The 23,264-nt window shown below is 31.5% G+C and overlaps 8 protein-coding genes across 17 annotated transcripts; 4 read left to right on the top strand and 4 right to left on the bottom strand.

The window, feature by feature from the left end:
• Positions 1–65: 65 nt before the first annotated feature.
• On the top strand, positions 66–1,458 carry Ts (Thymidylate synthase). Its single transcript, XM_066730389.1, has 5 exons — positions 66–147; positions 243–513; positions 583–846; positions 904–1,166; positions 1,236–1,458. Exons 2-5 carry the CDS (start codon positions 273–275, stop codon positions 1,443–1,445), a joined length of 978 nt encoding a protein of 325 aa, XP_066586486.1. The 5' UTR covers positions 66–147; positions 243–272; the 3' UTR covers positions 1,446–1,458.
• A 532-nt stretch (positions 1,459–1,990) lies between these two features.
• On the bottom strand, positions 1,991–3,529 carry LOC136775526 (protein ILRUN). Its single transcript, XM_066730390.1, has 3 exons — positions 2,817–3,529; positions 2,194–2,549; positions 1,991–2,128 (listed from the first exon to the last, which is right to left on the bottom strand). The coding sequence occupies exons 1-3, from the start codon at positions 2,969–2,971 to the stop codon at positions 2,025–2,027; spliced, it is 615 nt and encodes a 204-aa protein (XP_066586487.1). The 5' UTR covers positions 2,972–3,529; the 3' UTR covers positions 1,991–2,024.
• A 273-nt stretch (positions 3,530–3,802) lies between these two features.
• On the bottom strand, positions 3,803–6,770 carry Abi (tyrosine kinase Abl). Of its 8 annotated transcripts, none has more exons than XM_066730381.1 (5): positions 6,337–6,770; positions 5,201–5,866; positions 4,806–5,138; positions 4,480–4,731; positions 3,803–4,408 (listed from the first exon to the last, which is right to left on the bottom strand). In XM_066730381.1, exons 1-5 carry the CDS (start codon positions 6,347–6,349, stop codon positions 4,245–4,247), a joined length of 1,428 nt encoding a protein of 475 aa, XP_066586478.1. In that variant the 5' UTR covers positions 6,350–6,770; the 3' UTR covers positions 3,803–4,244. The 8 variants fall into 8 exon arrangements, with proteins under 8 accessions (XP_066586478.1, XP_066586477.1, XP_066586479.1 ...); XM_066730380.1 differs by having other exon boundaries at positions 6,368–6,770; XM_066730382.1 differs by having other exon boundaries at positions 6,398–6,770.
• Positions 6,771–7,068: 298 nt separating this feature from the next.
• LOC136775523 (E3 SUMO-protein ligase ZBED1-like) lies at positions 7,069–9,864 on the bottom strand. 3 transcript variants are annotated; one of them, XM_066730379.1, is made up of 5 exons: positions 9,649–9,864; positions 9,113–9,557; positions 8,879–9,032; positions 7,829–8,770; positions 7,069–7,639 (listed from the first exon to the last, which is right to left on the bottom strand). In XM_066730379.1, exons 2-5 carry the CDS (start codon positions 9,173–9,175, stop codon positions 7,254–7,256), a joined length of 1,545 nt encoding a protein of 514 aa, XP_066586476.1. In that variant the 5' UTR covers positions 9,176–9,557; positions 9,649–9,864; the 3' UTR covers positions 7,069–7,253. The 3 variants fall into 3 exon arrangements, with proteins under 3 accessions (XP_066586476.1, XP_066586475.1, XP_066586474.1); XM_066730378.1 differs by having other exon boundaries at positions 7,069–8,770; positions 9,113–9,316; positions 9,468–9,557; XM_066730377.1 differs by having other exon boundaries at positions 7,069–8,770; positions 9,113–9,316.
• A 127-nt stretch (positions 9,865–9,991) lies between these two features.
• Positions 9,992–11,826, top strand: LOC136775612 (TELO2-interacting protein 2-like). The gene is made up of 5 exons (XM_066730548.1): positions 9,992–10,636; positions 10,701–10,829; positions 10,904–11,065; positions 11,126–11,332; positions 11,404–11,826. Exons 1-5 carry the CDS (start codon positions 10,103–10,105, stop codon positions 11,671–11,673), a joined length of 1,302 nt encoding a protein of 433 aa, XP_066586645.1. The 5' UTR covers positions 9,992–10,102; the 3' UTR covers positions 11,674–11,826.
• A 190-nt stretch (positions 11,827–12,016) lies between these two features.
• On the top strand, positions 12,017–15,639 carry Cyp304a1 (Probable cytochrome P450 304a1). The gene is made up of 6 exons (XM_066730546.1): positions 12,017–12,203; positions 12,317–12,741; positions 14,333–14,602; positions 14,692–14,981; positions 15,064–15,320; positions 15,395–15,639. The coding sequence occupies exons 1-6, from the start codon at positions 12,059–12,061 to the stop codon at positions 15,574–15,576; spliced, it is 1,569 nt and encodes a 522-aa protein (XP_066586643.1). The 5' UTR covers positions 12,017–12,058; the 3' UTR covers positions 15,577–15,639.
• Positions 15,640–15,770: 131 nt separating this feature from the next.
• On the bottom strand, positions 15,771–17,536 carry twr (signal peptidase complex catalytic subunit SEC11 homolog C twr). Its single transcript, XM_066730549.1, has 4 exons — positions 17,327–17,536; positions 17,118–17,227; positions 16,886–17,035; positions 15,771–16,817 (listed from the first exon to the last, which is right to left on the bottom strand). Exons 1-4 carry the CDS (start codon positions 17,372–17,374, stop codon positions 16,583–16,585), a joined length of 543 nt encoding a protein of 180 aa, XP_066586646.1. The 5' UTR covers positions 17,375–17,536; the 3' UTR covers positions 15,771–16,582.
• A 680-nt stretch (positions 17,537–18,216) lies between these two features.
• On the top strand, positions 18,217–23,264 carry RpII140 (RNA polymerase II subunit RpII140). The gene is made up of 10 exons (XM_066730121.1): positions 18,217–18,560; positions 18,735–19,160; positions 19,226–19,380; positions 19,454–19,612; positions 19,696–20,906; positions 20,984–21,206; positions 21,275–21,736; positions 21,826–22,168; positions 22,259–22,517; positions 22,588–23,264. The coding sequence occupies exons 1-10, from the start codon at positions 18,542–18,544 to the stop codon at positions 22,871–22,873; spliced, it is 3,543 nt and encodes a 1,180-aa protein (XP_066586218.1). The 5' UTR covers positions 18,217–18,541; the 3' UTR covers positions 22,874–23,264.

Genomic DNA, 23,264 nt, shown 5'->3' with positions numbered 1-23,264 from the left:
TTACAGTTAAAGAGATACGCGCCTTTTTACATCCATATTCTGGGGCGGCTTAAGAGTCTCACCCTGTAGAATGAATGACGGTATGACCACATGGAAATTTTTCAACCAATCAGAACAACGCTTAACTTTATTTTGGCGCGCTAAAAGGTATCTCGGTAGTCGGTATACTTGTAGTAACTCTGATTACAATTTTAATTAGTTATCACGGAATTATAAATTAAACGGTAAAGTTTTCAACTTAGGAATATTTATATTGTACAACTTTTTATATAATGTCGGGAAAAATCGAAAAGATAATTTATGAAAATGAAGAGCCTACTGAGAATTTGGAAACGAATTCAGCGAAGGTAATAGAAGACGGGAAAAAAAATGAAAATAATTTAAATCATGATGAATATCAGTATTTACAATTAGTAGAGAGAATTTTAACAAAAGGTGCTATTAAATCTGATCGAACTGGTGTTGGTACATATTCAATTTTTGGATCGCAAATGAGATTTGATTTACGTAATGGTATGGAGAAATATATAAATTATTTTATGATTAAGATCTTTTGTCTCTTCAAACTGTATGTCTTTAAAGATATCTTTCCACTGTTAACCACAAAACGTGTGTTTTGGCGTGGTGTGTTGGCTGAGTTACTTTGGTTCATCAAAGGTTCAACAAATGCTAAGGAGCTTTCCAATGAAGGTGTTCATATTTGGGATCCAAATAGTTCACGAGAATTTTTGGATTCACTTGGTTTTACTGATAGAGAAGAAGGTGACTTAGGACCTGTATATGGATTTCAATGGAGGCATTTTGGTGCTGAATACAAAGATATGCTTACCGATTATAAAGGACAAGGTAAATGTCAAAACAAAACTATTGTTTTTAAAAAATAAACATTTTTATTGTATTTAGGCATTGATCAGTTGAATGAAGTTATTTACAAATTGAAGCACAAACCAGATGATAGACGTATTATTATGTCAGCATGGAATCCAATTGATATTCCAAAAATGGCTTTACCGCCTTGTCATGTGCTAGTCCAATTTTATGTCTGTAATGGAGAGTTGTCTGCACAACTTTATCAAAGAAGTGCTGATATAGGGCTTGGTGTTCCTTTCAATATTGCATCTTATTCCCTCCTTACTTATATGCTAGCTCATGTTACAGGCTTAAAGGTAATTATAAATTTTAACATAAAGCATTCTTTCTAAATAGCCTATGAAAATAATTACTTTAATTTATAGCCAGGTGAATTCATACACACGATGGGAGACTGTCATATATATGTAAATCATGCTTCTGCCTTAACAGAACAAATTAAACGTAAGCCAAGACCATTTCCACAATTGAAAATTAAAAGACAGGTAAATAATATAGATGATTTTGTGGCAAATGATTTTGAATTAGTAAAATATAATCCACATGGGAAAATTTATATGCCAATGGCTGTTTAATTTTTTTTTAACTGATAAAGTTTTTTTTTGCATTTATATACAATATTTTTATAATAATTATATTTTGTTTTCTAACAAAAGTTAGATTTTGCATAAATCTTAATAGTGATGTTGGCTTCTAAATTTTCTCATTATTATAAATATTATTCACACATATCTGTTGCAAGAATTCTTTCATGATAATAAAAGTATTAAAGCTTAGTAAAGTAATATAAAAAAAATCCTAAAATAAACTGATAAACATGGATATTTTTCAAAATTTGTGTATAGATAATTTTCAATTTTTAATAAAATAACATGTCTATACAGTACTTAAGTTCTGATGCTTTCAACATTCATTCAATTCAAATAGCAGCTTAGAGCTTTGTTTTGTTCACATAAATTTGTACACATTTAAAATTTTTTAAAGAGAAAGTATATCTTTAAAAAACAGAAAGGTCTATTTTTTATTACAATTAACTATAAGATTAATAAAGGAGAATCAGTTAAAATTAATATTCAATTTAGCTAGTATAATTACCTCATTAACCTAAATTAAAGAATTTTTGTGAACAATAACAAATAATGCTGTAAAAGCTACTACATTGGGTCATCATTGGGTTGCGAAGTACTCAATTGATGGAACTGCTGAGTCACTGCTAAGGTACCAGATTCATGTACTGTTATATCCATTCTTAGAACATCTATTAAAGTGAATTATATATGAATCACCTATAACATCCAATTTTTAAGTGTAAGGAATACTTACCTCCAAAAAGAGCACCAGAAAATGTCATCATTCTCCATTTATTTTGATAAAAACCACATTCTGCAGGGCTTTTTAACACTAATGTTATTTCCGTTGTTTCTTTAGGAGCCAGAGATGGGATATATACCTTATTGCCATCTTCCATAGGCAATCCCCATACTTGCTTAAGATTAATGTTACTTGGCCAAGTTGTAATACCATTATTCCTTACTTTCCAAGATTTCCTAAATTTGGTATTGGGAGGTACTGATTCACCCTCTCCAATAGTACTGTCACATATCAATGTCATAGACGGTCCTTTTGAAGGTATGTGATAGTCGCAATCAAAATAGCTACAAATTGCTGCTTGTAGGTTCCTACAAGAAATAATACAACCTTAAGATTTTAAGAAGAATATTAGGCTTTATATTTTTGACAAAAAAATTATCCCAGAGGATAAACACAGTAAAAAGTTTGTACTAAAATATTATCCTATAACACACACACACACACATATATATATATATATAAAGGAGTAAATTTAGTGAGCTGTCAGATGAAATTAGAACTAGGGATAATGGTGGTATAAGGTAGGTTATGTTGATAAATTAAAAATGAAAGAGAGGGGATTGGCTGATAAATACCAATTATTCATATCCAGGAAAAAAGTAGCAGTGGGCACGTTTATACTATCACCGAGTAGCCTCCGGAGCTCGTTTACTAAATCATCTTTATCCATTGTCCCTAAACAACTGAATTGTTGTAGCAAATGCTGGTCCAGCTCGTTATCCATGTCCATTCTACCTTTTCCTAGTGTCCTTGATACGTCCTTATTCCTGGAGAAATATGCTAACCACAAAGATAATTTTATCTTCCTTCTCAATTCAACAAAAGAATTTAAATGTCATTCTTCGTAGATCGTGACGTTCGTAGATTCAGATAATTCAGTTGTGTTTGTTCGTATGCACCGTGAATGCATTCCGTACACTCCGATCCATAATTCGACACTTTCCCCAAGTCTTTGTCAACCAACTTGGAAACAGATATACCGATACGACTTGAACTTCTTACGAGATTTTATTTTTCCCAATATTCGCCAAACGCCTAGTAATACGTTGTAGTTATATGCCTTCTTTTTACATCTATCGCACAATGATTACGAATATTTTTAGTCAGCAGGGACGAATATTTGTTTGGACAATTTTCACTCTTTCCTATATTTGTTATTTACAGATACAGTAATTTTTCCAATTTCATTTATCTAATTCAACTCATCCAGAAATTTTTATGTTTAATTAATCTGATAGCCGCAATAAATTTTAATTCAAGGTTCTTTTGTTATACATATTTAACTTACCAATTAAAAGCTGATTTTTATTATTATTATGATATCTGTTCGTGGCGGGGGAAAATATAAAATAGATGCGAGGCTGTTTTCAACGTGCGCAGTAAAACGCAGTAGACTGCAGTATGCACTTTGCGCCTGTTTTGAATGGGGGTGAACTTCTAATGTGTGAAAAGCTTTATATTGATAATGAATGGCATAAAATAGAAAATTAATTACGGTAAATTTATAGTATCTGAATTTAGCTTTGAGAATGAGACATGGGAATAAAAGATAGCTGGAAAATTATCTTAATTACTTTATTGTTGGATCTGAAATTATATTAGAGACTAATGTACAACTGTTAAAATAAATCTATCGTTTTACAAAAGCTACGATTTTACAATCGCAATTGATGCAATTGATATTTTGATTATTCATATACAAATTGTGTAATTTTTGACACAGACTCCTTTCCTGGTCGATTTACGAAGAACGTACATAAAAATACAATTTCATTTATTTAGCACTAAAAGTTTTGACTTCTTACGCTTGTATTTTGGAAGAATTAAATGCCAAGCAGTTTTAGCACTGCTGTTTTTATCCTGCTTAACAAACTCCTTGAGCTTTAGTCCTTATCGGATGACTATAAAAACTACATTTCCCGTCATTTAATACTCTACATGATAACATAGCCAATAGCTAACGTGGAAAATCAGTTTTTGGATTTTGTAACATATAACTTCCTTTAAACGCAGGGTTCTACGTAGTTCCCTGGGAATAAACCTGTTATCCCGTCCATAACACCTTCCCACCATCCATCATCATTCTTTTTTAGAACGTAAATCACTGAGCTTTCCTGGAAACTAAGCTCATCCTCTTTGTCCGCATAATAATCGTATATTGCCACCACTTAAATTATAGAATTATATTAGATTATGTACTAAACTTTAATACTTCTTAATATAATAATCAATGCTTACCTTTTTCGATATAATTCTTTGGTACCCAGCCAGGTAAATCTTCTTCGTCTGGCACAATTGGCATAATAGCACTTGATTGCTGCGGTCTTCCAAATTGAGGGTGCTCATCTTGTTCAGGTGGGGGTGGTGGAGGTAAAGGTGGACTATTAGCACCACTACTTCGACTAATCTGATGCGATAGTCTGTGTGGCAATGTATGATGCCCAGTATAATCTGCCATATCTCCAGCACCGACCAATGGAGACGGTGGTGCTAATGAATATAACAAATTTGAACTAACAAATTCATTTATGACATAATGCACCTATACAATGTAATAAACTTACGAGGCATACTGTTCAATTGTTCTTGTATATACCCTGTATTTCCTGTAAGATTGGGAGGAGCAGGAGGTGGAGTTTGGGGATGACTCTGCAAAGGATGTACAGTTCCTATTTGAGGTGCACCTGGATGTTGAGCAATATTATTTGTATGAGCATTATGATTTGCATTATGCCCAGCATGGGTTGTATGAGCATGGAGCGGTAAAGTGCTATATCCCGGGCCTCGCTCCCTTCTTGGATGTCCTAGTGGATAATTTGGAGCATAATGACTTGGAACTTGTGGAGGTGGAACTGCCGGTGGGGTTCTGTATTCACGAGAGCCTTTACTTAATGTACCTATAAGTATATGTAATTATTTTAATAAAACTAATATAAATAATAAAATGTATAAAATCTACCTGTTCTAACTGTCTGGGGTGGAGTAGGAGGCTTAGTTGTTGGAGCTGGTCCTACTATAGCATTAGCCAGACCAGATCCTGTGGAGGTAGCTCCTAAACTTTGAACGCTACCCTGACTGCCTCCTCTCTGTTTACTTCTGGGTGTTCCACTGCTTCGCACACCATGTCCTATATCGTCCAGAATAGTATAATCAATTCCCTTCCTGACATATTTAATTGGTTTTTCAGGATTTGCAGGTGTAATAATTTTATATTGACGGGTTGTCATTTTATTAGCAGTCAACACTCCTATTTCCCTTCTAGCTACCTTCTCTTTGTGTATCATGACTGTCTGCTCAATATGATTCATTTGGCTTTCCATTTCAGCAAGTTGTGACGTTTGCAAATCTAATAGTTGTAGAAAATTATATGCCAAAGTGTTGATCTGATAAGCTACACTAGCTAATGATTGTGTAGTGTAGTTTTTGGTTTCTTCTAAAGCAATTCTATTGTTTTCAGCCTGAAAATAATTAGCTTCGCAGTACTGAGCAACACGCTCAAGATTTGAATGGCTGTCAGCCAAATTGCTCCTTCCCTCAGGAATTTCCTGGCGGAGAAGAGCAGCTAATTCAGCCATAATTTCAGAATCACTTCCTACACCAGAAGATACGCAATATGATCCAGATCCTAAAAAAAGAACATAAGAAAACAACATAAGAATACAAAGATACTTATTTTTGTTTTATCATACTAAATATCAACTTTTTATGTAACCTAAAAAACTATGAATAATAAACAAAATCAGACAATAAATAGTACATGCAGTTTAAGAAAGAAATAAGTATTAACTTAGTAATAAATAAAATAAACAAATTAGGAAGTAAATATGTATGAACAAACTTCAGAAATCAAGATGAAAATGGTAATTACATGATAGAAAAAAAAATTATTTCATGAGATTAATTAGTCATGACTATCATCGTCCTGCATAATAAGTTTATTTACCATACGCACTTTTTCAAGTTGGGAAGCAGGAAATAAGTGTGGGGCGGTGACTTCGAGGAGAGGAAAAATGGAGTTTGAAATAGAATGATAAGCTCCGGGAGAGATAGTGAGATCACACCAAGCCTTTAGCAATGAATACAAAATGAACTAACGGTACTCAGCCATATCGAAACTATCACCTACTACAGTACAGCTGCATTAATTCATAATTACCAATATCTGCATGGAATTGACAGTAAAATAAATAATACCGTAATAATAGTATACGCTACTATAATTGTGATTTTTGTCACGGCGGCGGCACTTTCGCTTCTTCCTTCAATGAGCGCCCAGACTTAAGTTGTTGATTCCTACTTTCTTAATAACCATTATTTTCTCCTATAAAGTAAAGAAATTTTTAAAGGTATATATTTGGATTTTCAATAAAAAAATATCTTGTCCAAAAAAGGTTTACTTAAGATTATATTGTGACTTCAATGTGTTATTAACAAAATATTTTCCGAGTTTCTTGAATACAGCAGAGAGCATTTTAATATTGGAGTTTCATATCGATTGTGAACCTTCGAGATATATCTGTTTGTTGTATTAAATAGTGATGCTCAAGTCATCCAATTATATCGATATTTCATATCATTACGTATTACGAACAGACCTATCGATATATGTTATGTATCGAAGTCAATGTATTGATCTTCGATATATTAGTGCATCAATAATTAATATTTTGTCCACGGCAGAGCGCGACAATCGTTTTTTCTGTGAAAGCTGTAAACATATTGAGGTTATTGGAATAAAACTTCTACCATTTATAGATAAGTATTATTTATTTATTATATATAAATCAAATAAAAGAGAACAAGATTCTTTGTTGTTTATATTTTTATTACAGATGTCATTTTCTAAAACCCTAGAGATTCTGATCTACATTTAAAGAAGCATACCGAAGAAGAGACACTGATAGCCATCTGCAATCATAGAATATTTTACTTTTCATACAACAGAGGCAGCAGTTAATTTAAAGAGAATACATAAAATATTATATATATATATAAATGAAGTTAACATGTTTTTATGAAATCCAATCTTCTACTGGTAACGAACCTAAAAATAATAATTGTTGCAGGTGTTCGCTACTTAAACGATTCCTGCTTTCTGTAATAATCCTTCCAGCTCTCGAAAACAGTCTTTCACATGGTACTGATGATGCAATTGCTGCTAAGTACCTTTGTCCCAATTTATTCAATGGAGAATTATTAGATTGCCAAAATTTTATAGGGCATGCATCCATCTCAATAGGAGGTTGACTTAAATAAAATTGTAAGTCATCAGGAATTTTATTCAAATGTGCACTAACTTTCTCTTTTGATTTATGTACCAAATTTAGGTGATGTAACCAAAAATTGTTAACATTATTATTTATATTCACACTGACAGAATAATTTTCATCTTTTATATCTGAAATTGGACTATTGTTAATTAGCGCTGCTATATTCATTGTCACTTTAGAGCAAGCTGTTTTGTCATGGAAGTGAATGGATTTAAAACGTGGATCTAAAATCGTTGCAGTAGCCAAAATAGTGCCTTCTTCTATGTTTTGAAATCTTAATTCAATTTGTTGTAGCAAGAGTTGCTTCATATTATTACCTTCCACTGTTTTAGGCTCAGATTGGCTTATAGCTGCTTTTAATGTGTTCACTATAGGTATTGCTTTACTGGCAGTCATATAGTACTCTCCACATATAATCATTGTTGCATCCTTAAACGGCTTCAGGAGTTCTACGAACTCCTTTGAAGTTTGTAGCTCTGTAGCTGTTATCATTGATGGAGCTGCAGGTAATCGTAAAATCACAGAACCAATTTTCTCAGATAATTCAATAAATCTGACTAACATGTCATGTGTTGAATTCCATCTAGTATCTATAGATTGTATCAATTTTAAGTCTGAAACAGCTCGCAGGTTATCCATTGCAATCACCGACTTCTTAAAATATGCTACGATAATTTTAACTTTTCTACAAATGTAGTTAATATTATCGCTTTCTATAACTTTAGAAGGAATCAAATTTAAGGTATGCGCGAAACAAGATAACTGCGTTTCTACGCCAAAAGCATCTTTAACTGCTTTCTTTATATTTGCACCATTATCACATACTATAACTACTATATTAGTAATATTAATTTTCCACTCTTTTACAACGTTTAGCAACCACATTTCTATATATTCAGAGCTATGTCTTTCGGTTAACTCTGTTACTCCAATTGTTATTGATTTGTGTCTATCTTTTTTTATAAAATGAGCAGTCAGTCCAAGAAAAGATTTTGTATTCAAAGGTTCAGTCCATATATCCGTAGTTAAAGATATGTTATCAACATTAGAGAGTTGCACTTTTATTAAATTTGATAAAATGTTGTATTTTTCTTCCATGAGCCTTGTCATTGTACATCGACTTGGAATTTTATATAACGGAACCAATGAATTTACAAAAACTTTAAATCCTTCTTTTTCCACCGTTTGTAGTGGCATGTTGTCTTTAGTTATCATAAATAAAATGTTATTATTATTTCTATTGCTTTTTTTACCACCTTCTACAATCAAATAACAGTAATACCATTACTATATAAATATTTGAATAAAGCACATTTTAATTCTAATGGGGGGGGGGGGGGGGACATTTTTTATAAACTTTATATTACCTTCAAATGATTTCTGCTTTATTATTTGATTATCGATCCTTGGCTGTTTCCTTTCTAAATTTGAGCCCGATGAAGATTGTATATTAGTAGTATTAGTAATGTTTGCTTTATCCCAATCTGGATCATCTAGTTCCAATGTATTATCCTCAAGCATCTATTATATGTTAAAAATAGAAATTAGATACTTCTATATTAATATTTGTCCCATAAGTGGAAAAGAAACATGAATGTTACCATTATGTTCCTCTTAAAACTTGTATGGTTATTATTTGCAGATGAGGTTTGTATTTCCTCCATATTAATATTTTGATTGATATCGTTGAATATGAATTTTCAGATTAGTAGTGTTGTTCCCTTTTACATTTTGTTGACATATTTTGCACTTGCCCCCTGTACTACTTTTAATGAAAAATTTCCAAATTGAACTTCTTGGCGGCACTAAAATAATATATTCAAATTCAAAGAGTTACTTATTATAATTTTATTACAGCATTGCCAATTTACTTTTCTAATTATAGGTAATTATAAGCAGTATAAATAATAATAAAATATAAAATGGGTATAATAGATAAAATGGATTAAATCATACTACTTAATAAGTTAAACAGCTGTGCTAAGGACAGCTAAGGATTAAAGAAAGGAATATTAAGCTGGTGTTAGGAATATATTATTAATCCTGCTGAAAAATGTAAAATAATTTATGTTACAAGATGAAAAATATTAAGTTAATTAATGTAATTACAGATAATTAATCCTCTATCCATATTTACCATTTCAGTATACCTTTGACCTTTATTAGAATGTAATTGCTTAATTCTTTATCTAGTAGTAATATATTCACGAGTGGCAATAAGGCTAATAAATTAAGATTTTTTTATATTTTCCAATTTACTCAGTGTTCGACAGAGTAAGAATTCATCCAAAGTTGGTGTGAGAACAAATAACCTAAGATTCCTAATTATAAGATTAAGCGTTAAAAATTTGATATATTCAAATTATAATAATGATATTCACTGATACAACCAAGTAAAGAATCGATACAAAATATCGATATATTAACATAAAAATATCGATTTTATAAATATCGATATTGTATCAGCATCACTAGTATTAAATACATTGAGCCAACTTAAACTGACTGAACGATTAAATGTCAAAGAACAAATGTAAGCAACAATTAAGTACGATTAATTGTTGTGAAAGCATAGTGGAGTAAGAGCAATAATGGATAATTTATTAAAGGAGCTGGAAGCATTGAAAATTAATGAGAATGTGGCGAACGAGAAGTTGTGGACTTCTTGTATAGAATTGGTTCAAAAAACATTTGTACCCCAAAAGAATTTTGGGGTAGATCGTCCTTTGGTTGAGAAAGATTTTAGGGAATACAGACAAATCATAGATAGAAATTTGCAGAATATCCTTTCAACTCTCCAACATATACATGAATATAAGGAAAAGTGCTCAGAATCTGATTTTAACGCAATACTAGTTCACACTTTTGCTATCAATATTATAGCTCTTGTCGGGGAACATCATGAAAAAAATGTATGGAATACTGCTGAATCTGTGCTTTTATCAAAACAAATTATCTTATCTTGCTGCTCATTATTCAATTGCTTCAATGTTGACAAATTCATACAAAAGGATAACAATTTTAATGCTGTTTTACTTCTGCTAAGACCTAAACTTATGAAAGACACGTGGAAAACTTATCCTGCAGCAGTTTCTTGTTACAAATGGCTTTTACATATAGTAGAGGTTAGTAAGCTGAGATTTTTGTTAAATATTCAATTTAAAATAATGTCTCCCCTTTTCTTTATAGAAACCAATATTATATGATAATATGAATGATGTACTTCCAACTGCATTGATAATAATTGATGATTATGTACCAGAAAATATATTCATAGGCTTGGAATGTTTGCATGAAATTGTTCGACATTCTCAAATGGTAACAAAAATTTAATTTTCAAATGTTCTTTCAAAATCAAACAAAACAGAAATGTTCTTTTTTTTAATCTGCAGAAGAAAAATTTTGTCTCCAATGGATATGCAGAGTTAATATATCAAACATTGGAAAAAATAACTTATACAAGAGAAGCCAAATATATAATGCCATTATATTCTTGCTTAACAGATTTATTGACAGTTATAGAGTATTCTGATACAAATATAAATGTATTTGAAGTAAGTATTTGATAATAAATAAATTGAATGAATTTGATAAACATTAAAGTTTATTTACAGTGGACAAAAAGAGATGATATTTTAGCTACTTTACTAGACAATATGGAATTTGAACAGAATGTAGAATTACGTCATGCTTACATGTCCAGTGTAACTCCACTTTTGACAAATGTCGGCTGTGCTAAGTGGTGTGAAAGGCTCAGCAGGATACTGTCAGAATATTGCCAGCATCATACAAATCTTAATACTTTAAAAGCTACCTTGGAGGTATTGAAGTTGTTTTTTTATAATAACATGATTACATTTATCTATAATTTATTAAATAATTTTATTTACAGGCTGCTAAAACTTTTCTTCATATTTTCAATTTGCGCGTTTCCGAGCACTGTATACCACTTTACAGTGCTTTTCTAAAACTACATATTGACTTAACAGAAACCCCAGTATTTGATAAACAGATCATACGTAACTTAGAAACTTGCATTTCCATGCTATATAAATTAACACCAGATATTGGAGCAATGATAATACGGGACTGCAGAATACAGTCGATAGTAAAGAATAATCTTCAATTAGAGTGCTTAGGAGACAGTCGATATTTCTTCTAAAGCATTTATTTAACATTTAATCAGATTTGGATTTTCCTTATTCCTCGTCTATTGTATGTAATTATATTGTTATTATTTATGTTTATAGTTTTATTAATATTAAAAATGTACTATTTATCGTAAATAAAACGTGATTATGATTGCACATAACTAAATTACTAACATTTTTTATCAAAATGAGGAAAGTAAAGGCCAGCGCAAAAACAACAAAGCATTGATTAAAACGTTCAAAGTTCAATTTTAAGTTATTGACATTATAGTTTTGGGACCTTAGAGTTATCAGCAAGTGAATAATGAATTTAAAGCAAGTAAAACAATCTTATCTAAAAACTGGCTTGATTTATTTGTAACGTAGAAATCGACAAATAACGATAAGCTTGCCGTGATGATTTCTCATCACAATGTTTTCATCCAGCGCAGTGAATGTTACGGGTTTAGAATGACTCCAATACTAATTGGCTGCTTGCTCCTTATTTTAACTTATGAGCTAATTAAATTTATTTTTAAAAGACCTTTTAACGCACCACCATGTAAGAATCTTAATTTTTTTATAATTTACATATTTTTATTTAGAGAATTTATAAGTGTCTATATCTTTTATTATTCTATTTTTGTTATCAGATTTGTTCTTTTACCTTTTTAGGTATTCCAAGATTACCGATTCTTGGGTCCTATCCATTTTTATTGTGGAGAAACTACAATTTTCCACATTTTTCAATACCTTATTACACAAAGAAGTACAAGTCGAAGATTATTAGTTTGTACATGGGAAATACTTTCACTATTGTAGCAAATGATTACAAAAGTATTAAGGAAATATTTACAAAGGAGGAATTCGATGGTAGAGTAACAGATACTGATGTTATAATGGAAAGGGCTTTTAAAAAGCAATTGGGTATATTTTTTATTGATGGCACACAATGGAAAGAACAGAGAAGATTTGCATTGAGGCACCTGAGAGATTTTGGATTTGGAAGAAGACATGATAAATTAGAAGCAGAGATTTTAGATGAAGTCTTAATATTGGTTAATTCTTTGAAGTATGGGCCCAATAATGATAGTGAAAAGGTAAGTTGCTAAAATAAACTTGAAATAATTTACTTCTTAAGAGTACATTATGTACAACGAAAAATTGATAGAAATTAAATAATAAGAAACGATTCAACCGTTATCAACTTTATGTTATTCTATTCTTTTAATCGTTGTTTTTTCAGAAATTGATATAAATTTGAATCTTATTTTAAGTTAAATTATAGCACTATTTCTTCTTTAATATATTATTAATTACTATAATAGTCAAAAATAGACATATAGATAAGATTAAAATGTTTATTCTGGGAAAGCACTAACTAGCAGACTCTAAAAATGAATTACGAAACAAATAAATATAATCATAATTATACCTTCGGTTCTTATCGCCCTAAATATGTAACATGCGATAATTTTCAATAAATTGTGAATTTTTTGTCGTATTGTACATAAAAAATTCTCAGTCCTAACGTGGGGCTAGCAAAATGACTTAAATAATTAAACTATATAATATCACTGTATATTCATAATGAATTTTCAATGAAATTTAATCGTAAAATTGTAATACAATTTTTTGAGTTTAACATATAGATGACTGGTTAACTATGGTCAATCGGAAAGCATCGTTTAGATATCAAAATCAATAATAAGAAACTCTTATAAAATTTTTCAATATTATATGAATATTTTTCGAGATATTTAGTAATATATTTAGGTCAAGAATATGTGCATAAATTGTTAGTCTGCTCGGTAAATATTAATAATTTGACGAAAATTCATAAGACATATTTGCCGATATAATATGATTGTTTATATTTTTGGAGTTACAGGTAAAAATGCTTAGATCTAAATCTGCCAAATTGACAGCCAACATATATTGTTATGTAACTCGGTGTACGTGAACATTTTGGAAAAAAGTGTAGAATAACTTTTTAAAGATATTGTAATTTGCAACATAAAATCCCAATGAATCTTTTTCATGTTACTGATAGTTATCGATTTAAATAACAGTATGAAGTGGTGACATATCCTGTTAAGTAATTCAATAAATATGAATAATGCGAGAAAAAAATCATTACTTTTTTGCTGCAAATTACCATATTTTTAAAAAGTTATTCTACACTTTTTTCGAAATTATTCATATACAACGACTTACATAACAATTTATGTTGACTGTCAACTTAGCGAATGTACGTAGACCTAAGCATTTTGATTTGTAACTTCAAAAATCTAAACAACGTAAAAATGAGTAATTAGACTTTTTTCCTCATTATTATATCTGCAAAAGCTCTTACGAATTTTTTCATATTATTAATATGTACCGAGTTACCTAATAATTTATGCATACTCTTGACTTAAACATATTGCTAAATAGTTTGAAAAATATTCACAATATTAACAAATTTTATAAGATTTTTTTATTAATAATTTTCATATCTAAACGAGGTTCTTCGATTGGCCATAGTTAACGGCAATCCTGTATATATATATACATGTATACATCAGAAAAATTACGAACAGAAAAGAGGCTTTGTATCATTACCTTAAAAATTATTAAAATTTAGTATCGAGAAAATAGAACATCCCCTAAATTTTACTTATGATTTAAATTTTAATTGATTAATAACAGGGTGTTTTAAAAGATGGCAAAGCTCTATTTCCGGACATACTTTTTCCACTTTCTGCAAATGCTATTTGGTTGGTGATGAGTGGAGAAAAATTGAATCGAGCAGATCATGATAAGCTACGTAAAATTTGTAAATCTGCAATGACTTTTCAACGAGGTGGAGATACGACCGGTGGTGCAATTTCTTTTATGTATTGTTTAAAATACTTTGGTGATATATTTGGCTACATGAGTATAGTGAATGGTACCAAAGGGATTACTGATTTTATTAAAGTTAGTAAATTATACAAAGATTTATTTAGTATTTATATCTTTAACTGTTGAACAAATTAATTGTGCTTTATTTCTATAATCTCTTGTAGGAATACATCAAACTACGTTCGACTACTTATATGGATGATGAAGAAAGAGGATTTGTTGATAGATATTTAAAAAAGTTAAGGGAAGAAGAAGCTGAAAGCACGTTTACTGACGAACAACTTATTATGACAATTGTGGATGTGATGTTTCCAGCTTTGTCAGCTGTTCCAAGCAGTGTTACTCATATCTTAAAATATACTATGCACAATCCGAATGTTATAAAAAATGTTCAGGAAGAAATTGATAGGGTTGTAGGTACAGGGAGGCTGATCACATGGGACGATAAACATAAGTAATTATACCACGTAACTTATTATTTTTACATTTTATCATTTTATACTTGTGGCAAAGTTATTCCTGATTTTTCTGAAAAGGCTTCCATACACGGAAGCTACGATTCGAGAAGGGATGAGGATCGAAACTCTTACCCCCTTTGGTGTTACACACAAAGCCGTCAAAATTTCAACTCTGGGTGGCTTCACAGTTCCAGCAAATACTTCAGTAGTAACAAATTTAGCAGGAATGAATCTCGATCCAGAGGTGTGGGGTGACCCTGAAGTTTTTAGACCTGAGCGATTCCTGGATGACAATGGCGAGCTTAAAAAAGATCTCACAATGCCTTTTGGATTCGGCAAGCTTAACTCTTAATTACCAAACAGTATTTAATCTTATTAATATTTTCCTTAATTTCTATTTTTTATCCAGGTCATCGTGTCTGTGCCGGTGAGACGTTCGCAAGGTACATGGTATTTGAAATGTTCAGCACTCTCATGCAGAACTTCAATTTTTCTTTTGTAGAAAACGAACCTTTTCGCATAAAAGATAAACTACCTGGGCTGATTGTTACTCCTAAGGAAGCTTGGGTTAATGTGACAGCACGTTTCTAATTGTTCATTGTTAAAATTATTTTCTTTTATATTTAATTTTAAAATATAAATACTTTTAATTCATACCTGTGCTTTAGTAATTTGATCGTTATTTGATTAGATCCATTAGAGTATATACAATATTTTTAATTTTATTCATAGCAGCTAACTGTTTTTTGTTTGTTATTTTATTGAATTTTAAATTGAAAAAAGGGTGCTTTTATAATTTTTTTTATTGCAACTTATAAGAAGAGAATCAAATTACATTAGAGTGTTTTGATTATCAGAAAAAAATTCTTAAGGAGTAAATTATTTGGAGCTTAATTTGTAACATAAGAAATGAATAAAATACAGGGAATGCATCTCTTTGCATTATAGGATTTTCAACAATCGAGGACAGTAAAAGCAGGTGAAATTATGTACAATATCAATAAGTTATAGTTACTCAAGGTGATAGTGTCTGCTTAATAATTAATTGGCAAAAATTAACAGCTGTATACAGAATATTTACAGTTTCATTTTGGAATACTTTACTTTCATATAATTTTTATAATTTGTTTTGAAGGTTGACCATTGTATTAGTGCACTATTACATGTGATTTTTAAGTACTTTAAGGTAGGAATGAGAAATAAATAAAAATACATTTTCCTAAATCAATTTCTGAAAATTAGTTAGAAAAGGGCAAGTAGAAAAATCTGTGCTAAACAATATTTCTAGTTCTTGTTACTTTTTTTTTCTGTTATAAACTAAAAAGTCCATTATGTGGCACCATATCTTTATCCTAAATCCTGTATCATATCCTTTCTATCATTTATCACAAATATACAGGTGCTCTGTCAGAGCTATCGTACACAATCCTCTTCTTTTTATAGGAAGTTCCCGAAGTTCTGATTAAAAAGCCATGTATTTAATCATGTAGATATACTGTTTGTGATTGAAGTAAACAGTACTTAGATTAACATGGCAGTGCACTTTCGTTTAACTTAAACAATGGCCTAATTTACTCTATTTTATAAAAAGAATTCTTTATTCTCTGTGTAGCAATACGTAGCCTGCCAAGCAAGCTAATACAAAATATTTCAATTTTGGCCATTCATTCATGCAAATTGTTACCATTCCTACATAAGGTAAAAATCCTCTTGCTCTACCTACTACATCCTTTTGTGTCAGCCAAGATTGACCAGGTGCATACAGGCCTCTATCATCAACAGAATTATTGTCTCCTTTAGTCAGGAATTTAACAGTGTTATTTTGGTCACCTCTAAAAAAATCATTAATCACTGTTAGCACAGGTTACACTGAAATGTTTTACAATCAATTAAAACATACTTTTCATGCAGTTTAATTACTCTGTGGACAATTGGTATGTCTCTTCCTTCGACCTTAAAAACAATAATCTCTCCAACACGTACAGGTTCTTCTTTATAATTAGTCAAAAAGAGTAAATCTCCTCTATGAAATGCAGGCTCCATACTTCCACTATATAGATAAAATATTTAGTTTCTACAATCTATCAATATTATATGATATGCATGAAATGTTAGGTTATTTTTTCCAATACCTTAGAACGACAACAATTGGGCTTTCGCTGCCAGTGACTACCATCAGACCTTTCCAGATCATTAAAGCTGAGGAAACTATCATACCAAAACTCAGCACTTGGTATAAGAACTATAAAGAAAGTTAACAAAATTTAATAAAGTAATAAGTTTCAAAAACATATGTGATTTTCTGGTGAAATTATTAAGGGGATTTTGTAAAATTTATAACCTGTCGTTTATTCATCCGCCGCACATCGTCAAATAATGATTTCAGCATTTTGCAGAAACGTTGTAAAATAATTTCTCTTTTGCGAGTAAACGAATTTTCTGTAAATTGATACAGCCGGCAGTTACAAACGAGTACCCGCAAGCCCCGCAAGTACTCAACACGTCACATAAACAGTGGAGTCAACTGTGGGCACCGTGGGCACAGTGGCCACAGTGGCACAGTGGTAATGTAGGTGGACAAAAATAAGAGGAACGAGGAATTCACATATTTGCTCTGAAGTTAACGATAAATATCGGTATGTAGTACATAGTATGTACATAGTACATAATATACATATGTATAGTACATCATGTATTAATAAATGTACATATATCTATTTTTAAATATACATTTATCATTACACGTATGTAGTACATACATACATATGTTGTGTTAGTACCGATATTTATCGTAACTTCTGCCTAACGATTCCGGAATTTTCCGGTATATAAGAGTTACATGCAGAATTGCCCTACTGATAAAGAGTATGTTGCGAGATGTGATTGGATAAAAAATAGAAACGGAAGCCGAAATTAAAATATTGGAAAAGATTATTATTGGCCGTGTTCAGGCAGTTTAGCGCTACATCATGATTGGTCAATTCAACTGAAGTCTGAGATCTTATTATAATCGCTAATTGCAGAGTATAGGACCCGAATTTACTTTCAATTCAGTGCTAAGCTTGGTCTTCGTCTTAAGTAATTTCTAGTTAAAAGAAGGCTGGATGCCCCCCTTCCATTGCGTAACTGCAATACTGGGAACATGGGAATGCATGGGAATTGGGTTGGGACGGGACTTTGGGATTTGGGAATACTGGGGAGTGGGGACGTAGTGGGACGCTCTGTGATTGTATGTATACATAGTGAAATACATACGTATAATATGTAGCTGTGGTCGGTCGGTGCAGCCTGGCAGTCGTCGGTGGTGGTAGCCGCATCCAGCCGCATCCTTCGAAGTTTGAAATGTGAAGGAACATTAAAACGGCCCTTAAAATAGGTTAGCGGTTAGACAGGTTATGCGAGTTTGCGCCGTTGCTTCAGTTTGCATAGTATATGAGAGTGTCACGGCCCCTTGGCGCCGTTTATGTGCGTTTATGTGTAAAATTTATGGAGGAACGAAGTACCGTAAAATTATTTATTGTGCGAAAAATTATTAAGTAAAATAAAAACAATAAAAATGTATGCACAAGAAAAAGGTGAGTAAGATTAAATATTCTATATATATCATAAAGTTTTAAATACAGACTTGTCAATCAATTCGGTTTCCTAGCCTTAAAACTGATCACCAAACAAATAGAAGTATTCATAATCATTACGAAATTTTTGTTAATAAATACATTTGACAATATAAGACTTGTTTTCACATGCAGATCGAAACGACGATGAAAATGAGGAAATGGAAGAAGATGAGGAAAACGGAGAAATTTCTTCGAAACTTTGGCAAGAAGCTTGCTGGATTGTGATTAATGCGTATTTTGATGAAAAAGGTCTTGTCAGACAACAATTGGATAGTTTTGATGAATTTATAGAAATGTCAGTTCAGAGAATTGTTGAGGACTCTCCACAAATAAGCTTACAAGCTGAAGCACAGCATACTTCTGGAGAAATTGAGAATCCGGTTAAACATTTGTTGAAATTTGAGCAGATTTATTTGTCCAAGCCTACGCATTGGGAGAAAGATGGTGCTCCATCACCAATGATGCCTAATGAAGCTAGATTAAGAAATCTCACATATTCAGCTCCACTTTATGTAGATATTACTAAAACCATAGAAAAGGATAAAGATGAACGTTTAGGTATGTGCAAAAACTTTTCAAAGTATTTATTCTTTAATTTGTAACATAATTGTATCTTTTTATAGAAACTCAACATCAAAAAACTTTTATTGGAAAAATTCCAATCATGTTAAGATCTAAATATTGCTTACTTTCTGGACAATCTGATCGTGATTTAACTGAATTAAATGAATGTCCGCTAGATCCTGGTGGATATTTTATTATCAATGGTTCAGAAAAAGTAATATAAAACAGTTTATATAAAATTATATTACAAATCATATCTTTTTATTAATAATTTCATCATTCTCTAGGTACTAATTGCTCAAGAAAAAATGGCAACCAATACAGTATATGTATTCAGCATGAAAGATGGAAAATATGCCTACAAAGCTGAAATTAGGTCTTGTTTGGAACACAGTTCACGTCCTACTTCTACGTTATGGATTAATATGATGGCAAAAAGTGGAGCAGTATGCATTTACTAAAATATAGAATAACAACTGTAATTGTTATATATTTTTAAAATATTGAATTTTTGCTTTAATTCTTTCAGAGTGTTAAAAAATCAGCAATTGGTCAACGTATAGTTGCGCTTTTGCCATATATCAAAACAGAAATTCCTATAATGATAGTTTTTCGAGCACTTGGTTTCGTCGCAGATCGTGATATTTTAGAACATATTATTTATGATTTTGATGATCCAGAAATGATGGAAATGGTTAAGCCTTCCTTGGATGAAGCATTTGTTGTTCAAGAGCAAAGTGTAGCTCTTAATTTCATCGGGGCTCGAGGTGCCAGGGCTGGTGTTGTTAAAGAAAAGCGTATCAAATACGCTAGAGAAATTTTACAAAAAGAAATGCTACCTCATGTTGGTATCAGTGACTTCTGTGAAACTAAGAAAGCCTATTTTCTGGGATACATGGTTCACAGATTACTATCAGCTTCTTTGGGTAGACGAGAATTAGACGATCGAGATCATTATGGAAACAAAAGATTGGATTTAGCAGGACCACTGTTAGCTTTTCTATTTAGGGGACTTTTTAAGAATTTAATGAAAGAAGTTATATTGTATGCTCAAAAGTTCATTGACAGAGGAAAAGACTTTAACCTGGAGCTAGCAATTAAAACAAAAATTATTACTGATGGTCTTCGATACTCCCTTGCTACCGGAAACTGGGGCGACCAAAAGAAAGCTCATATAGCAAGAGCTGGCGTATCTCAAGTATTGAATAGATTGACTTTTGCTTCTACCCTGTCTCATTTGCGGAGAGTAAATTCTCCTATTGGAAGGGATGGTAAATTAGCGAAACCTCGTCAACTTCACAATACATTATGGGGTATGCTGTGCCCTGCGGAAACACCCGAAGGCGCTGCTGTAGGTCTTGTAAAGAATCTGGCACTTATGGCCTATATCAGTGTAGGCTCCCAACCATCCCCTATTCTTGAATTCTTGGAGGAATGGTCCATGGAAAATTTGGAGGAAATTGCACCAAGTGCTATTGCCAATGCCACAAAAATATTTGTAAATGGTTGTTGGGTTGGGATACACAGAGATCCTGATCAGTTAATGGCTACTCTGAGAAAATTGAGGAGGCAGATGGATATTATCGTATCTGAAGTATCAATGATTAGAGATATTCGAGATAGAGAAATTAGAATTTATACGGACGCGGGTAGAATTAGTAGACCATTACTAATTGTAGAGAATCAAACTTTATTGTTAAAGAAACACCACATCACATATCTAAAAGAAACAGATTATGGGTGGGAAACCAAAAATTTAGCTTTGTTAGTCTATAAAAAATATGTATATAATTTAACGATTTTTTTTTTTTTTTTAGGTGGCAAGAACTGATAAGTAGCGGGGTTGTAGAGTATATAGATACACTTGAAGAAGAAACAGTAATGATAGCTATGTCCCCGGAAGATCTTCGACAAGAAAAAGAATATGCTTACTGTACAACATATACACATTGTGAAATCCACCCAGCCATGATTTTGGGAGTCTGTGCTTCAATAATTCCTTTCCCTGATCATAACCAAAGTCCTAGGAACACTTATCAAGTAAATAATATTGTTTTTTATAAATATTTTATTTTAATTAATTTTTATATAATACATGTATTCTTCAGAGTGCTATGGGTAAACAAGCTATGGGAGTTTATATAACAAACTTCCATGTGAGAATGGACACTTTGGCCCATGTGCTGTACTATCCCCATAAACCATTAGTTACTACCAGGTCTATGGAATACCTCAGATTTCGAGAACTTCCAGCCGGTATTAACAGCATTGTTGCAATTTTATGCTATACTGGGTACAATCAAGAAGACAGTGTTATCCTGAATGCCAGTGCTGTAGAAAGGGGGTTCTTCAGATCTGTTTTCTATCGCTCCTATAAAGATGCAGAATCAAAGCGCTTTAACGATCAAGAGGAACAATTTGAAAAACCAACAAGACAAACTTGTCAAGGAATGAGAAATGCAATTTATGATAAGCTGGACGACGATGGAATTATTGCTCCAGGAATTCGTGTTTCCGGAGATGACGTTGTTATAGGAAAAACTATTACTTTGCCAGAAACAGATGACGAAGTAAAAATCTTATCATATTCATTCATTTTATTTTTAATGAATTTTGCCATGTATTTCTCATTATTATCATATTTGCATTTCTTTTACAGTTAGATAGTACGACAAAGCGTTTTACTAAAAGAGATGCATCCACTTTCTTACGTAATAGTGAAACTGGAATAGTAGATCAAGTTATGTTAACATTGAATAGTGAAGGCTACAAATTCTGTAAGATTAGAGTTCGCAGTGTACGTATACCGCAAATTGGTGATAAATTTGCTTCTCGTCATGGTCAAAAAGGCACCTGCGGTATTCAATATAGGCAAGAAGACATGCCCTTTTCCTGTGAAGGCTTAACACCTGATATAATTATTAATCCTCATGCTATTCCATCCCGTATGACAATTGGTCACTTGATTGAATGTATTCAAGGAAAAGTATCGGCTAACAAAGGTAATAAAAGAGCCTTCCTTAATGTAATGAAGAAGTATTAAATTATTAGAATAATTTGTAACAAACTATTACATTGATTAATGATTGTAGGTGAAATTGGTGACGCCACTCCATTTAACGATGCTGTAAACGTACAAAAAATTTCTACACTTTTACAAGAATATGGATATCAACTAAGAGGAAATGAAGTAATGTATAATGGTCACACTGGACGTAAAATCAATGCTCAGGTCTTTCTGGGTCCAACTTATTATCAGCGATTGAAACACATGGTGGATGATAAGATTCATAGCAGAGCAAGAGGACCTTTACAGATTTTAGTAAGGCAGCCTATGGAGGGTAGGGCTAGGTAGGTATAATGAAGTATTTTCTGTAATTTTTACCCTATATTGTTTTTGATCATTATCTTTTCTTTTTAGGGACGGTGGTTTACGTTTTGGTGAGATGGAACGAGATTGTCAGATTTCTCATGGAGCAGCACAGTTCTTAAGAGAGCGTTTATTCGAAGTTTCCGATCCTTATAGAATACACATTTGTAACTTCTGTGGTTTAATTGTAATAGCTAATTTAAGAAATAATACTTTTGAATGCAAAGGTTGCAAGAATAAGACACAAATATCTCAAATTAGATTACCATATGCAGCGAAGCTTCTTTTCCAAGAATTAATGGCAATGAATATTGCTCCTCGCCTTATGGTAGCTTAAAGAGTATTTCTGTATTGTAAAATTTAATTAATTAGTGTATAATTTTAACAGGATTTAAGTTGTATGATATGCTTAATAAATTAATTTATGTAATAGACAGATAACAGATTTTGAATTTTGGACAAATGCAATGATCAATATGATCATGTTGAATAAAAGTATAGATTTTTCATCTCAGTTACTATTAAAATTATTTTATATTTTATTTTATTAAGAAATAAGCTTTTGCAGATTAAAGAGATATTATTATTTAGGAAATAAAGTTGAATTGATCAAATCTCATATAAAATCATTCTTATTATCATTAGAAAAGTTTTATAAATATTTATCATATAATAAAAATAATACTATTTAACAATAATTTTATCTCCAAAAAATTATCCCTTTAAGT

The sequence above is a fragment of the Prorops nasuta genome, unplaced genomic scaffold, assembly GCF_024137725.1.
Source record: "Prorops nasuta isolate Cenicafe-Biocafe unplaced genomic scaffold, Cenicafe_Pnas_1.2 PNAS00008, whole genome shotgun sequence".
In the NCBI taxonomy this organism is placed as follows: Eukaryota; Metazoa; Arthropoda; class Insecta; order Hymenoptera; family Bethylidae; genus Prorops; species Prorops nasuta.
This window is presented reverse-complemented; position numbering and strand designations above follow the sequence as displayed.

Bases quoted from the DNA above. Each gene is read 5' to 3' on its own strand.
- Ts (XM_066730389.1), top strand. From the start codon at position 273: ATGTCGGGAAAAATCGAAAAGATAATTTATGAAAATGAAGAGCCTACT. The intron at 847-903 runs GTAAATGTCAAA...TATTGTATTTAG, and splicing joins TACCGATTATAAAGGACAAG to GCATTGATCAGTTGAATGAA. The intron at 1,167-1,235 runs GTAATTATAAAT...TTTAATTTATAG, and splicing joins CTCATGTTACAGGCTTAAAG to CCAGGTGAATTCATACACAC.
- LOC136775526 (XM_066730390.1), bottom strand. From the start codon at position 2,971: ATGGACATGGATAACGAGCTGGACCAGCATTTGCTACAACAATTCAGT. The intron at 2,550-2,816 runs GTATTTATCAGC...TATTTCTTGTAG, and splicing joins TTCCTGGATATGAATAATTG to GAACCTACAAGCAGCAATTT. The intron at 2,129-2,193 runs GTAAGTATTCCT...TCACTTTAATAG, and splicing joins TTCTGGTGCTCTTTTTGGAG to ATGTTCTAAGAATGGATATA.
- Abi (XM_066730380.1), bottom strand. The intron at 5,139-5,200 runs GTAGATTTTATA...ATATACTTATAG, and splicing joins ACCCCAGACAGTTAGAACAG to GTACATTAAGTAAAGGCTCT. The intron at 4,409-4,479 runs GTAAGCATTGAT...CTATAATTTAAG, and splicing joins AAAGAATTATATCGAAAAAG to TGGTGGCAATATACGATTAT.
- LOC136775523 (XM_066730378.1), bottom strand. From the start codon at position 9,175: ATGGAGGAAATACAAACCTCATCTGCAAATAATAACCATACAAGTTTT. The intron at 9,033-9,112 runs GTAACATTCATG...AACATATAATAG, and splicing joins GTTTTAAGAGGAACATAATG to ATGCTTGAGGATAATACATT. The intron at 8,771-8,878 runs GTAATATAAAGT...ATTTGATTGTAG, and splicing joins AAAGCAGAAATCATTTGAAG to AAGGTGGTAAAAAAAGCAAT.
- LOC136775612 (XM_066730548.1), top strand. From the start codon at position 10,103: ATGGATAATTTATTAAAGGAGCTGGAAGCATTGAAAATTAATGAGAAT. The intron at 10,830-10,903 runs GTAACAAAAATT...TTTAATCTGCAG, and splicing joins TTGTTCGACATTCTCAAATG to AAGAAAAATTTTGTCTCCAA. The intron at 11,333-11,403 runs GTATTGAAGTTG...TTTTATTTACAG, and splicing joins CTTTAAAAGCTACCTTGGAG to GCTGCTAAAACTTTTCTTCA.
- Cyp304a1 (XM_066730546.1), top strand. From the start codon at position 12,059: ATGATTTCTCATCACAATGTTTTCATCCAGCGCAGTGAATGTTACGGG. The intron at 12,742-14,332 runs GTAAGTTGCTAA...GATTAATAACAG, and splicing joins CCAATAATGATAGTGAAAAG to GGTGTTTTAAAAGATGGCAA. The intron at 14,603-14,691 runs GTTAGTAAATTA...AATCTCTTGTAG, and splicing joins GGATTACTGATTTTATTAAA to GAATACATCAAACTACGTTC.
- twr (XM_066730549.1), bottom strand. From the start codon at position 17,374: ATGCTGAAATCATTATTTGACGATGTGCGGCGGATGAATAAACGACAG. The intron at 17,036-17,117 runs GTATTGGAAAAA...TTATCTATATAG, and splicing joins CCAATTGTTGTCGTTCTAAG to TGGAAGTATGGAGCCTGCAT. The intron at 16,818-16,885 runs GTATGTTTTAAT...TGATTTTTTTAG, and splicing joins GTAATTAAACTGCATGAAAA to AGGTGACCAAAATAACACTG.
- RpII140 (XM_066730121.1), top strand. The intron at 21,737-21,825 runs GTAAAAATCTTA...TTTCTTTTACAG, and splicing joins TGCCAGAAACAGATGACGAA to TTAGATAGTACGACAAAGCG. The intron at 22,169-22,258 runs GTAATAAAAGAG...TAATGATTGTAG, and splicing joins AAAAGTATCGGCTAACAAAG to GTGAAATTGGTGACGCCACT.